This window comes from Leucoraja erinacea, chromosome 31 (assembly GCF_028641065.1).
Source record: "Leucoraja erinacea ecotype New England chromosome 31, Leri_hhj_1, whole genome shotgun sequence".
Taxonomy (NCBI): domain Eukaryota; kingdom Metazoa; phylum Chordata; class Chondrichthyes; order Rajiformes; family Rajidae; genus Leucoraja; species Leucoraja erinaceus.
The window spans coordinates 19,241,433-19,256,842 of NC_073407.1; the positions used below are offsets into that span (position 1 = coordinate 19,241,433).

Sequence of the window (15,410 nt, forward strand, 5' to 3'; positions counted from 1 at the left end):
TCTAGTCTAATGGCTTTCATTGTGTTCAGTAATCAGGTTTTAATTGATAATGCACAAGTGCTTTGCATACTTTACTAAATTAGAGATGATCTAAAAGTAAAAATGGTGTTGATATTTTGGATGCTGCACACAACATTACAATTCTATCATTTTTGTGTTTCAGCATTGGACAGATACGTTATATATCTTTGGGGGTCTTCCATTCGAAAGTTAGAAAATCACAGTTCAAGCTCCAATAAATATCAATCGGCATTTACCACTTTCCACAGGTTCTGTGCTGGCATTGAAATGTTGTAATCAACATAACAAGAAATCTCCTGCCACTGAGGACTCATAGGCGCTGCAACATCATGTCTGGAAAAAAAAGTTACAAGTTTCGTCACATGAGTTAGTAAGTTTATTATTGTTCCAATCTGTAAATATTAAGTGGATGAGAACCCAACTGCTGCTGATGTAATCTTGACACTACATATGGGAGATGTATTTATATTACCTTTTCACCTTGTTCACACAAAGCAAAGAACTTAAGTATAAATAACAATCTTGTGGGTTCATTGAGTACCTTGGTGCAGGACATCGTGCTAAAATATTTAATTCACTGTTTATTGAAGCAGTCATATCTTTAATAATAAAGGCACATTCAATCTTTACGATAATTAAATAATGTAGTATTTCCAAATTACTACCTGAAGAAATGTCAGTGTTTGGAATGAATTAACTGTAGAACTCTTGCAAAGAGTTGATGCAGGCAGATTGTCACTTCATTCTAATTCTACCTCTACCAACATCTTTCACATTGCGTGCCAATAAATAATTGACAGCAAGGGCTAGCCAGATACCTCAGGTTACCTCCCAGTCCATTAAGATAAGGAACACTGCAAGAAGTAGGAGAAAGGAGTATTGCCTTAAATAATTCGTCTACAATGATGCCAAAATATCCTGGTTTCTATTCCATATGCAAAAATTGTCAGTTATAAAGACATGTGTAGTGGGATTTAAATACAAATCTTGGCATACCATCTTCCTGTTCACTAAATTATGTGAGCTGCATAACAATAAAGAAATACAAATAATGCATGTGGGCCTGCTGAATATTCTTCAGGTTTCTTGCTTTTATATCAGACATCTTCATTTTGGAATTGATTATACTTTGGTTTATTTGCTTAATATTTCAAATGTATATGTATACATTTTTCTGCTAAAAATTCACACCCAGGAACAGGCAAATCTCAATAATTCAATTGACCAGATTGATTAACAAAAATGCAAGATGATGGAAGTGCATCAATGTAATAGCACACTCGCTCCTTGTACATACGTGTTAAGATAACGAGCTGTCATCCCATGGACCAATTGCACAATATCACCATGGCGAACTGAGCGAGGCGGATTGCTGACAACCAGCTCCTGTCTGAATAAGAAAGAAAACACAATGACAGGTCCATATAGTTTATATATAAATAACTGTCTGCTAAACATCTTCATTTCAGCTAAGCACAAAAACATCAAGTGGTGAGCTTGGGAACCAAGCTAAATAAATTAAAATTCTGTTGGCAATATTTACGTTTTGTCTCAGAATTAGTAGTAGCATTAGAAGGAATTAAGTTACTATTTAGAAAGTATCATGATGCAATTTGGAAGTATTGTCAAGTGTACAAATAAAATCTTCTTGTGCAACTCTTTTCATGGTTACATTCAAAGTTCACACATACTTGCCAGGATCCTTTATAATCCACCAATTGTTCACATCTTTAAAAGGATAGCACGTTACTTGTTGCTGATGGGAGCTGCCTCTGCCACCATCATACCTGCAAAGATACACACAATTTCAGCTAACAAATGGCAGCTCTGACAGTACAAAACTCAGTTAACTCTAAGCCAAAACATGTTACATTAAGGCTCTTAACCCAAAATATCACCAATCCATTTTCTCGAGATGCTGCCTGACCTGCTGAGTTATTCCAGCCTTTTGTGTTTATCTGTTATTTTATGTCCTCAAATGTATCCTCAATTTTTTAAATAGTGGTGTATCATGTAACAAACTAGGCATTTTGATCATTAATCACCCTTCATTATGTAGGCAAAACTCTGCTGCCTGCATTTCACATCAAATTAAGTCCTGTTCATCCATTATAATTCTTCTCATTGGCCTACACTTACAAGATACATTTATTTATTTGTCACATGTACCAATTGGTACAGTGAAATGTGTAGTCGCTGTACGAATAATAAAGAGCACAGAACACGATAGTCTTTAACACAGACATCCCCACACAGTGGGATCAAAGTTTCCCAGTGTGAGGGAAGGCTCCAAAATTCAGTCATCCTCCTCTGTTGTCCACCTGTGGTCGGGGGGCTCCCGAACCCCCCGCTGTTGCCGTTAAGGGCGGCCCGATGTTCAGGCCCGCTCACCGGGTTGATGGAAGTCCGACATCGGGACTGGAGGACATCCTCAGCTGCTTGGACATCTGAATCTGCCACCTCCGCGGCTCCTGAAGTCCACAGGCCGCGCTGGGCGGAGATTCAATGCTGGCGATCCTCGGCAAAGGGCCCCAGGACTCCGCGATGTTGAAGTCAGCGCCGCCCGCGCTGGAAGCTCTACGAACCACAGCTCCGATGTTAAAGCAGCAGGCCCAACACTCCGGAGCTTCAATGGCGATCCAGGTAAGCAATCGTCCATTCTGCGATGTATCCAGCGCTGCACCGCCGCTGCTGAAGGGTCCGGGTCCCCGGCAGGAAAGGCCGCTCCAATCTAGGTGGTAGGCCGCGAGGAGGGGGGCGAGGACGCGACTTGGAGAATAGTCGCGTCCTCGCCAGGAAGTGACTAGGAAACGGTTTCCCCCTTACCCTACCACCCTCCCCCACAAAGAAAAGCTAAAGAAATCTCCAAAACAAACTTTAAAAATAAAAAAAAGACAGAAAAACAGACAGACTTTAGGCAGAGGCTGCCATCAAAGCAGCGCCCCTAGTGGACTTGCATAAGATCTGTCAACACTTAAGCATTAAAATTATCACCCTTATTTTCAAATCCCTCCCTGGCCTTGTTTATTGATATTTCTATATCACACCTGCCTTTGAAATCTGTGCTCCTCCAGTTTTGGCCTTGTGTAATCATATTTTAATCTCTGCAGTCAGTACTGAACGATGTAACTTATTGATAATGTCCTTCAGGAATACTCTGCCTCTACCTCTCTCCCTTCCTTTAAAATGCCGTTTGAACCTAATGCTTTACCAGACTTTTGTTCAACTCTCTTGTATTTGTGTATGTGGCCAGATATGTTATCTTCTGTCAAGCGACTTGGGGAGATACATTACAGGCACAACAGAAGGATAAAGTTGTTGCACGCACAATACAAAGCTTTTGTATCAAAATCTACGGTATGTTGTTGAAGGATTCAAATACAGGGCAGTGGGAGCATTTAACAGTATACAGTGTTGAGTACTAGAATTATCTGTAGTCTGCCATAGTTCTGCCCTATGCACCCAAACTTCATAAACAGGATCAAAATATTTCTATCATCTTGAACCATTCATTACCTGATAGGGTACATGTTCTTGTGTGAATGGAGCCAGCAAGGAACAGGTTTGCTCCATGTATTCCTCAGCGTAATCTGGGAACCATAGGCTAGTTCAAGAGGTTGTCCCTGTGTGATCCTTGCCAGCCCCCCCTGTAAACAAAAACATGTGTAACATTATAACCGGCTTGGGAAATACCAAGTATACTCTTGACCAAATATTTATACTAACATAATAAAACAGATATCTATGCGTCAAACTTGCCAGTATATACTTTTGACTCGTAGACACAAAAAGCTGGAGTAACTCAGCGGGACGGGCAGCATCTCTGGAGAAGGAATGGGTGACATATCGGGTTGAGACCCTTTTTCAGACTGGTTAAGGATAAAGGAAACGAGAGAAGGTGATGTGAAGAGATAAAGAACAAATGAATGAAAGATATGCAAAAAAGTAACGATGATAAAGGAAACAGGCCATTGTTAGCCGTTTGTTGGGTGAAAATGAAAAGCTAGTGCGACTTGGGTGGGGGAGGGAAAGAGACAGAGGGAATGCTGGGGCTACCAGAAATCAATATTCATACCACTGGGCTGCAAGCTGCCCAAGCAAAATATGAGATGCTGTTCCTCCAATTTGCGTTTAGCCTCACTCTGACAATGGAGGAGACCTAGGACAGAAAGGGCAGTGTAGGAATGGGAAGGAGAATTAAAGTGTCCAGCAACCGGGAGATCAGGTAGGTTCAGGTGGGCTGAGCGAAGGAGTTCTGTGAAACGATCGCCCAGTCTGTGTATGGTCATCTCTCCTTTTGTTAGTGAGATGACTCACTGTATCTCTCTGTTCAACTGTTCACCTCCAACGTGACCTCACCACTCGCCACATCTTCCAATGTCTGCCTTCCGCAAAGACCACTCCCTCCGCAACTCCCTTGTCAATTCTTCCCTTCCCTCCCATACCACCCCCTCACCGGGCACTTTCCGTTGCAACCGCAAGAAATGCAACACCTGTCCCTTTACCTCCCCCCTCGACACCATTCAAAGACCCAAGCAATCGTTCCAGGTGCAACAGAGGTTCACCTGTATCTCCTCCAACCTCATCTACTGCATCCTCTGCTCTAGATGTCAGCTGATCTACATCGGTGAGACTAAGCGGAGGTTGGGCCATCGTTTCGCCGAACACCTCCGCTCGGTCCGCAAAAACCTACCTGACCTCCCGGTGGCTCAGCACTTCAACTCCCCCTCCCATTCCCAATCCGACCTCTCTGTCCTGGGTCTCCTCCATTGCCAGAGTGAGCAACACCGGAAATTGGAGGAACAGCACCTCATATTCCGCTTGGGGAGCCTTCATCCGACGGGCATGAACGTTGAATTCTCCCAATTTTGTTAGCCCTTGCTGTCTCCTCCCCTTCCTTAGCCCTCGAGCTGTCTCCTCCCTTCCCCCAGCCCTCGGGTTCTTCCTCCTCCTTTTTCCTTCCCTCTCCCCACCACCCCCTGTCAGTCTGAAGAGGGGTTTCGGCCTGAAACGTTACCTATTTCCTTCGCTCCATAGATGCTGCTGCAACCGCTGAGTTTCTCCAGCATTTTTGTGTACCACTGTATCGCTCTGTTCTCCTGCAGCTCACCATTGTGAGTTATTCTCTGTGAGCCTGCAGATACTTTTTTTCTCACCTCACATCAAGATTGATTGTGAAATGATGAACAGATTCAGGAATCAAGCTGCCTTTGCCTGCCACCCCTTATGAATCCAAGGACATAGAATTTAGTGGTCTGCACTCCCAATGCCATTCCCACTAAGCAGAACTACTAGGCTTGAAAACATTCTGAATGACAAATAGTTTATTTAACTAAAACATAGGAAGGCAAATTATAATGCCAATCAGCTTAAAGTATACATCTCATTATAAATCATAACCAGTTTAGAATTGCAATGATCACAGGATAGAGTCTGAAAAATGGTTGAGTTTAATCTTTCTGCAGCCTTGGAACTATCTAGGTTTTGGTGTTCCTTCGTGTTTATCAATGAATTTAACAATTTGAATACATCCTGTCAAATTATATTCCTGAAGCGTACCAGGCTGTTTGAATTCTTAACACACTATGTTTAGAGTCACTTTAAAACATTTTGCTTATTGGCAAGGAGAAAGAAAAATAAAATCAGTGGCTGGTAGAGCTGCTTCTTCACAGTGCCAGAGACTCGGGCTCGAACCTGACCAGTGTAGGGAGTGGGTGTGAAAGTGGGAGACACACAGAACGAGTGTGAACAGAGGATCAATGCGTGGCATGGATTCTGTGGGCCTAAGGGGCTATTTCCATACTGTATCTCTACACTAAACCATCTTCATGTAATATATTCTTTCTGTGTGATTTTATTTTCACTTTCTGCATGTCCATTACTAGAATAAATGCACCGATGAGAAGACCCACATGATATTCAATAGTCTTACCTCCAGACTTGCTTGGAACATGCTGGTCATTATTTGATCATGTGGCCCAGAGCGGTACAACAAAGTCAGGTGGATGTAGAAGCAGCCCAGATACAAGATTATTGGGAGGACTAGAAGTGCACATACACGGGCCACGATGTGATAAAACACTGTGACCTGCAAATGAGAGTTGGAGAAATTGCAAGGCTTAGCCTTCAAACTAGACAATGTGGTAATAAAGAGAAAACAAAATCCAACCAACTGGCCAATTTTTTCAGTCCACAATGCAAGCACAGAGGCCTCCATTTCCATGTTCTAATTTAAAAAAGTTAAAGTTATTGGGAGTAAACAAAATCCAAAAACACACTTATTAGAACAATGATTAATATGTTGCCAAACGAAAACTATATGTGAGAAGTACTGACAAAATACATTTGATTTTTATCAGATCATCGACCTGTAGTATTGATAGTTTTGCTCCACAGATGCTGCCTGACCTGTAAATCCTTCCAGCATTTCGAATGTGCATACAGTTTTTGTTTTCCCCTATTCCCAACAAGGATAGTCCCTCTCTATCTATATTGATAGATAGCTTTGGAGCTGTTTCTTTTCACTCCATGTCTGCAACAGTTAGATCATTTGATTGAATTTCAAATTCATTCGGCTTCCATGAGAATCACTTGGGGAACTCATCCCAAGCCGGAGCTCAGACATAATTGCAACATAAAATAGGCAACTCTTACAGGAGCTAGATTTTAGCTCAAGAGTTCAAGAATGTTTAACTGTCATATGTACCGGGAACAGAATAACGACATCCTTCCTCAAGGTGCCTGGAAAGATGTAACAAATAAGAATGCCATTATTCCAGTCCCAATGCATGACAATTAACCATTCTTGAACTTATAAGCTAAAAATTCACAATTATTTACAACTGCCCCCTACTTTAGAAGAACACAATTATCTGCATTTCCCCATTTAGATGACTTACACTCGCAGCACAGACTTCAAATGACCACCCGACATAACAGTTAACTATTGCAATGGGCCTTCAGACTGAATTCTAATGTGAATAACACTAAGGGCGATCTGAACAAACGGATGAGCGAACAAAGTAATATTCAAACTGTCTTAAAAAATAGGTACATCTCGAACAAGGGAGGAACCATTTGTCAAAGGAGGAACCAATTGCAGAGTAGTCAGCTTCACCTATTTCGCCAACATTACTACCTCACCCACATTAGTCTTAGTGCAATCTTCCGTAGACCTGGTGAAACAGCTGAAGTTCCCACAGCACATTGCCACGACCACCCTGAGGCCAGATATCCTCCTGGTCTCAGAGGCGACCAAAAACATCGTCTTGTTGGAACTGACAGTGCCGTGGGAGGACCGTCTGGAGGAGGCTCACGAGAGGAAGATGGCCAAGTATGAAGAGCTGGTAATAGACTGCCGCAGGCAGGGCTGGAAGGCAAGGTGTATGCCCATCGAGGTTGGCTGCAAAAGTTTTTCAGGGCAATCGTTCCACAAAGCCTTGAGTGCACTGGGCATCAACGGAGTGGCGAGGAGAAGGGCCATCAAGAACACTAGAGGCAGCGGAGAAGGCCTCGAGATGGCTCTGAATCAGGAGAGAAAGTCCATGGGGAGGAGTGAATGCCACCTGAACACAACTCGTGCTCTGATCAACCATGGCTGGGTCCCCTGGGTGAGGGTGTCTGATGTTGAAAGACCCGAAACATCCAATAACCCTAGATTACATCACTGATGATGTGTTCAGGAGCATCTATAGATGTATTTGTATCATAATGTGTAACATCCAGGTTCAGGAGCAGCTTATTCCCAACCATCAAACACAACAACCTCCAACTAAACTCAGAATTACATATAGACTTGGGAGGTGGGGTTGCTTTTATCTTGTCCTATTGTTTTTGTTCATGTTGAAGTTTTTTGTTGTTTATTATGGTATTTACTGCAGAATACTAGATTTATATATCTGTTGTGCCGCTGCAAGTAAGAATTCTAATGTTCTGTTTTGGAATATATGGCAATAAAATGCTCTTGACTCAAATTGGCTTTAGCATTTCATTATTTATCTCATGACTTTAATGTAGGGAAACAAAATCTGACACTGACTTATAAATAAATATTTTTAGAACCAATAATTAAATAGTTGAATCTTAAGGACATTGAGGAAGAGGGATGAAGAGGTTTAAAGTGGAAATCCAGAGCTTAAGGCCATGGCAGTTTAAGACATGTCCATGAGTGGTGAATTGAATAAAATGACAAATGCTCATGAAGCCAGAACTGGAAGAACACAGACATCTCGCAATGTCAAAGGGCTGGAGATCATAAAAAATCATGATCTTGGAAATCTTAAATAAATGGAGAAAATGCTGAAAAAGCACCAAAGGTTAGGCAACATCCGTGGAAAGGAAAACACAATTAGCGTTTTATGTTGAAGACCCTTCATCACAACTGGAATAATAATCGATTACATAAATCCATGTCCTTATCCCAACATAGTAACTGACATTTCAATTTAGTTAATAACACACAGCAGGATAATTCTGATGAAGAGTATTTGACCTGAAATGTTACCTATTTCTCTGTACATAATTGTTGCCTGATCTATTGTGGGCTATTAACTGAATATAAATGTCTAAATTTAATCTAAATGGTACTATGGTACAATTTGTATTTGGGTCACTTGAATGTTAATCCAGGCCTCTGGATTACAATTCTGGTAATTTAAACACTGAGACTACCACTGCACTCTCGTACTTACCACAGCAATACCACAGTATACAAGTTATTAAAGATGTACTCTAAAGCTCAAAAAACATAAATTAATTGATTTATCATATAATGTCTCCATCACACAAAATTAAACATAAACGGTAGCTTAGATACCTACATTTGATAATGTTGTATCCCCAATTAGCTTCCATGTATGTACTCCAGCAATAGCCAACAGAAGCAAGTATGTGAATAAGCCCATGTATTTTACCCTGCAAACATATCAAAACAAAAATAGCCATCGGATTTGAAGTGCCAAGTTAACATTTCTAATTAAGCTAACAAAAGTCATAGCTTTCCACATTTAAGATTAAATGATAATGAATTACAAACAACTTGCCCTTCGAGCCATGTGATCATGGCTGATCAGCCCCAATCAATACCCCGTTCCTGCCTTATCCCCATATCCCCCGACTCCGCTGTCTTTAAGAGCCCTATCTAGCTCTCTCTTGAAAGTATCCAGCGAACTGGCCTCCACCGCCCTCTGAGGTAAGGAATTCCACAACTCTCTGTGTGAAAAAGTGTTTCCTCGTCTCAGTTCTAAATGGCTTACCCCTTATTCTTAAACTGTGTCCCCTGATTCTGGACTCCCCCAACAGCAAGCTACAATGTGGTATTACAACAAATGATTAAAAACTTCCATCAAAAAGTTAGGCTTTAAGAAAGAGGAAAGGATGAGATGGAAAAATATTTCAGGAGGTAACTGCAGAGGTTAGCAGTTCTGTTTCAGAGTTCTCTTGGGCCTATCGCAAAGTAGACTCTAGCTTTCTCAAGTGGTCAAGACCAAAGCAGTAGTTAAGAGGGAATTAACTCTGCTGCTCTCTTCAAACAACCTATCACCCTCACCCCAGCCATTTCCTTTTCTCTCTTCCATTTCTGTGAGAAGATACAGGTGCTTGACAGCTCAAATATCCAGACTTAAGAATAGCTTCTTCCCTGCTACTGACAGACCACTGAACCAATCATCTCTTTCACACCTCATTCCCGGAGGTCACATATTCTTAACTCTACTTCATTCAGTGATTCTGCTATTGTACTTTTGCTCTGAGATCCTGTCCATAACAATGGTTCCTTAAATGTAACTTTATGCAACTAATTCTCCCACATTTTCAAGGTTAAAAACTCTGAAATTTTAAAGAAAATTACTTTCCTTTGGGCATTCTGTCAGTGGTTTAAATCACTTAACCTCAAATTTTCAACTCACTCCCATGAAGTAGTAGTTATTTTATGTACCCACCCTCTTAAAACCGCTCGCTGTGACTGTCTAGTCAATGATTTAAATCATCTCCTCAGTTTTTCAATCCACTTTCCAGAAACAGTAAGTATGTCTGTAATCCATCAAAGTATCGATTCATAAATTTCTCTTACATTCATTCTATCCAACAAAGAAACAGCCCAATGGTTTAAATAGTCTCCTGCAAGGTGTTTCTGTGATAAGGCGCATATGATCCGCACTAGACTATTCAATATGATGGTGATCAGTGGTGAGACTCCTGGCTGAATTTTCTCCTCTCTTATCATAGAGATCCTTCAATGTTGAACCTTCAATGTCAACCTGGCTGAGAGCAGCCAACCCCACTTAGAACAGCATTAAATGTATAAGCATTTAATGACTCAGCTACATTGCAGTACACAAAGAGATCCCAAATTTCCATTTCATCTGCTTCGTAATTAAATTAAAATAAACATTAAGTAAATTATGCTTATCCATGTAGGAGAAATGATGCAATCTTAGCCTTGCAAAGGTTAAAATTCAGGAACATTAGTTCAGCAGACACATTTATTTGCAGTCTATATGCTGAACAGATAAGCAAGCAGCAATAAGCGAGTTTGGTATTCCAAAAAACGCAAGGAATCATGGGATTTGTCAAAGTTCATTCGAGACAAAAAAGCAAACTGGGGTGCCAGGTAGCAGGAGATTAGGGTGTAACAGCGAAAGAGGGGGTAGATACGTGTGAGAGACAGGGGGAAAGACTGGACCGGCGGGGAGACAGTGATAGGTGGGGTAGAGAGAAAGGGGGTGGTGAGAGAAAGGGGGTGAAAGACGTGCGTGTTTGTGTTTTGCTCACATATGTGTTTTGTTTAACATTCTGCGGAGGGTGTTGGGGTTTGCACCTTGGTTGCAGAGGCAGGCAATGTCCTTCAGTCCCTCCCTCTAATCAGGGGCGGGGAGATGGAGGGATTGTCCTAGAGCCGGGGAGTTCTTCCGGAGACGGGGTGTCCGGGACCTGCAGTGAAGCCGCAATAGCGAGTTCATCTCTCCTCTCTCTTCCCATCCCTCTCCGCATCTCTCCCCCCGCCGCCTCGCCTTTACCCGCGGACAGGCGTCGCTCTGTAGGAAGGAACTGCAGATGCTGGTTTATACCGAAGGTAGATACAATGTGCTGGAGTAACTCAGCGGGACGGGCAACATCTTTGGAGAAAAGGAATAGGTGACGTTTCGGGCCGAGACCCTTCTCCAGAGATGTTGCCTGACCCACTGAGTTACTGCATTTTGTGTGTATACCCGTTGATGACTAGTGCTCGGCTTTCACCGGCATCGAGGGGGTTATCCGACAGCCACTGGATAAGGCGAGAGTGTAGCAGACGGTCCCCGGCCCGTAGGGGAATGGGTTCCTCGGGAGTTGTAGCAGAGTTGAGCTGGAGTTAGCGCTTCTTGTCAATGGCCTCCTCCTGCACCTATTTTCTATGTATCTTCTCCACGCTGGCTGTAAGCCTGGGGCCGCCACTGCTCTGGGCCAGTGTCCCATCAGTCCAGGGTCACCCCAGACATCTCCAATTGCCCCCGGACAGGGATGCGACACTCGGGAGGGTATGGGGATGGTAGTGAGACTCCGTTCATAAATCTGCCTCCTGGGGTTATGCTGGAGGGGTGCATGGTTTGCCCCTGTATAATAACTGTATAACCCAGGAGGGAAGCCCGAGTGAGAATGGAACCCATACACCCAGGCTGAGGGGTACCAGACTGTGATTCATTACATTGTCACTGCTGAAATTTCAGACCAGTGAAGAAGGGAGAACTAGTGTCGCTAACTCCAGTTGCAATTCAACAGTGCTCGCAGCACCGGAGACCTGGTTCGATCCTGATGAAATGCAGGTCTGTAAACAGCCAGCAGCGCGCCTGCCGAGAATGTTTATCTCCGGTGACCTATGACCTGGGCATGCGCAGTCGGAATGCCAAACTCGCTTATTGCTGCATGATATACATATGAGAAGGAACTCACCCAACAGCAAATGCACATGCTGTTCCAGTTAGGAAAAGCCAAGACCACCACTTCACTGAAAATGAGCTGAAACAAAATGCAATTGATGAAAGGCATTAATGTCTACACTGCACACTTTCCACAGTTTACAACATAAAATATTACAGTAATGGTTCATCATACCTGTTTTTCTGTATATTGTAGAATTTCAGATAAGACAAGACCGCCAGCAGTGCAAAGAAAATGAGAATGGGTTCCAGAAGCATAAACCGTGACTGGGTTATTAAGGAGTTTTCTATTTGGAAAAAGAGAACTGCAATATTGGAACGGCATAAATTTTGTACAAATACATACTACTTGTTATGCAGACACTGCACAATGGTAGAAATGAAATCTAGCACACACTCAACACGAACAGCTGCATTGATATATGGATTTGGAGACGGGGCTGATTTTGCACATGGGAGATTATGTCTTACACATATGACTTGCATTTTTTGACAAGTAACTAAAAAGGTTAACGAGGGCAAAGCCATAGACGTTGTCTCTATGGACTTCAGCAGGGCCTCTGATAAGGTTTTGCATGGTAGGCTGCTCTGACAGATTAGATTGCATGGTATCCAGGGAGAACTAGCTGGCTAGACAGAAAATTGGCTTCATGGAAGGAAGCAGAAGGTGATGGTGAAAGGCTGTTTTTTCAGACTGGAGGCCTGTGAAGTGGTGTGCCTCAAGGATCATTGCTGGCCCCTTTGGTGTTTATGGTATATATCAATTATTTAGATTAGAAAGAACATGGCCTCCCCAGGGGAAAATAAAAGAAAGGTACTTGAATAGATCATCCGAATCACACTCCTGATAATGGTTAGTAACCTGTAATGGAGACAGAGGTAATATAAATAAAATAACTGCTGCTGTAAGTAAACCTCATTCTGTACAACTGTAAAAGGGGATTCTCAACACACACTCAGCAAATAGTATAATAGTATATACTTTCTTACCCTGGATATTAACCATCTCTATAATACTAAAACTCTTCCTATTGTTTGTGTTTGTGCCAACAATGTGTCAATCTGCTTTTCCTATCTTCTTCCAAACGCTAGGCCACGGCCTTCCCATTTTCACTTATCCTACTCACATTTTTCCCGTTGTGACGATAAACATCTTCCCGTCGCATTCCCACCTATATTTCCGATGATATTAATCCTTTAAATTTAAAAAAGTCCCAAAAACTCACTCACCTCACTTCCACCTTCTCTACCCTGTCCCTCTCGAGCCCCCTCCCCCTCCCTCTCTTGGGATTGGTGGGCGGATGAAGAGGAGGAGGAGGGAGTGCTGGGGAATGAGGAGAAAGGAGCCGCGCCTGCTCAGTTGGGGGCTATGCATGAGTGGTGCAATATTGCGTTGGGGGAACGGGTTAGTGGTGGAATCTTGGTCTAGTTAAATATAAAATGTTAATGTCATAACACTTAAAATAACTCAAATATTTCATTTTCATTTAATTATGCTATCAAATTACCAAACATGATAAGGAGGGCAGCAACAAGAGCAGAGGTGTGAGAATACTTGAGTTCTACGATAATCTGGTATGCCAGCGAGATGCAGAGAGCCCCAGCCAGAGCTGGAAAGAGCCTCAAGTTCCAAACTGGGACAGTCCCTGTGTATTCTAAGCAAAAGAAAACACAAATGTTACACCATTGTGAAATGTGAATATTTGTGAACCATAGTAAACACACAATCAGCGAAAACCTTCCCCATGTTTAACTGATATTCCAACTCAACCACAGAATATGAGAAATAGAAACAGAGGCCCTCAAAGGGTCTTGGACCTGAATCGGTTTCTCTTTCCACAATCTGCCAATTGTTTTCAGCATTTTCTGTTTTTAGTTCAGACTTTTCCACGTTTGTGCACATTTTAAACAGAATGACAGGAAAGCGACTATTGAAAGAAGGAGAATTTACCTGATGATCCATCTGCCCATCTAACCTGGAGTTCAAGATGCTGCTGATTGTAGATCTTGGGAGCACAAGAAGATTATTATCTAACGACAAGTGGATAATGAGTGGAACCTGACTCCAAATTGACAGAAGTAAGATCAAGACATCAAGGTGATATTTAGATATTCTCTGGCTCACAGCTTAGTGATTACAATACATGATCACTCGAGTAGTGGACACTGGAATTCCGTGCCTGGAAGGATGCAGTAGAAATGTGTGTAGTGGGATTCAGTTTGCTAAAGAGGACTGCAAAAATCAATTAAAGGACATGACAATAAATCAACAATAGCACACACCCAAGGACATATTTCATATATTCAACCAAGTGTGCTCCAGTGATCAAAGAAAGTCTCTGCAAGAAGGATGCACCATCCGTGGCTAACTAAAGGAAAATGCAAGATGGAAAGAAAATGTATATACTGCTTTAGATAGGCACATGCAAATGCAGGGAATGGAAGGATATAGATCATGTGGCTGTTCTGTTGCTGTACTGTTCTATGTTGCAAAGATTAATGGTCGGCCAGAGGATTGGAACATTTTTCAGAAACCGATAAAGATTGACAAATAAAGAGGGAGATGTTTGAGTTTTAAGATTAAACTATTAAATAATTAAATAAATATAGCAAGTATATAAAAAGTGAAAGTTACTCTTACCCCAACCACTCAACAAATGTAGATCAATATGGTTAAATTATGCTATTTCAATATAAACAACCTAATGGATTCAAACTAAGGCATTTTCTGTAAAAGAAAAAAACAAAAATGTTGGAAATACTCAGGTCATGAAGGTTGTGTGGACAGAAAAGCAGAGTTAACATTTCAGGTTGATGACATTTTGTTTGATTAATTCTCGCTTCTCCCTCTTAACAATTGCTGCCCGACCTGCTGAGTATTTCCATAATTTTCTATTTTTATTTCAGATTTCCAGCATCTGTAATTTATTGCCTTTAGAAAGCTCTAACAAACCCAAATATATATTTATGGGCTGACTTTAAATTTTGATTACAGCCACAAATATTTTATCCAAATGGATTCAATATTGCAACAGGAAAGAATCAATATAGATGTATGTTCTAAAATACACAGGTAACAAAGTGTCCTTGCATCGATGTCAGAAGTTGAAAATGCATGACTATGGGCACGACAGTGAAAGTATAAACATGTTTTATAAGTATGTTACTTTCTCCAGGAGGCATCATTAATACACATTAGCAGAACACTCAATGATCCATTCAAAGCCAGTAGGTGGCATATGTGCAACAGGTAAAAGTATTTAGTGTGTGTTGTTTTCCTTATACAGGTCCACCACCGATTTTCTGGCATCCTTGATTCCAGTCTTTCTGGATTATCCATTTTGCAGGACCAACAGAAGTCAAGGTATCTGAGAGAAGATCAATGGTATCGGAACAGTACCTCAGTACCGGGGAGTCTCACTTAGTTTGATACTGCTAACTTCCACTTTGCTACAAAATACGGTGAAAAAGAGCAAT

The 15,410-nt window shown here is 41.8% G+C and overlaps 1 protein-coding gene across 1 annotated transcript in view; it reads right to left on the bottom strand.

Moving 5' to 3' along the window:
• The window catches only part of pomt1 (protein-O-mannosyltransferase 1), a 28,649-nt gene that overhangs the window by 7,851 nt on the left and 5,388 nt on the right, over positions 1-15,410 (bottom strand). The window contains exons 5-13 of the mRNA XM_055660187.1: positions 13,442-13,588; positions 12,109-12,220; positions 11,947-12,012; positions 8,841-8,934; positions 5,954-6,109; positions 3,538-3,668; positions 1,713-1,808; positions 1,319-1,411; positions 258-354 (exon numbers count right to left, since the gene is read on the bottom strand). Coding sequence (XP_055516162.1) covers positions 258-354; positions 1,319-1,411; positions 1,713-1,808; positions 3,538-3,668; positions 5,954-6,109; positions 8,841-8,934; positions 11,947-12,012; positions 12,109-12,220; positions 13,442-13,588 — 992 coding nt within the window. The remainder of the gene's footprint in view (positions 1-257; positions 355-1,318; positions 1,412-1,712; positions 1,809-3,537; positions 3,669-5,953; positions 6,110-8,840; positions 8,935-11,946; positions 12,013-12,108; positions 12,221-13,441; positions 13,589-15,410) is intronic.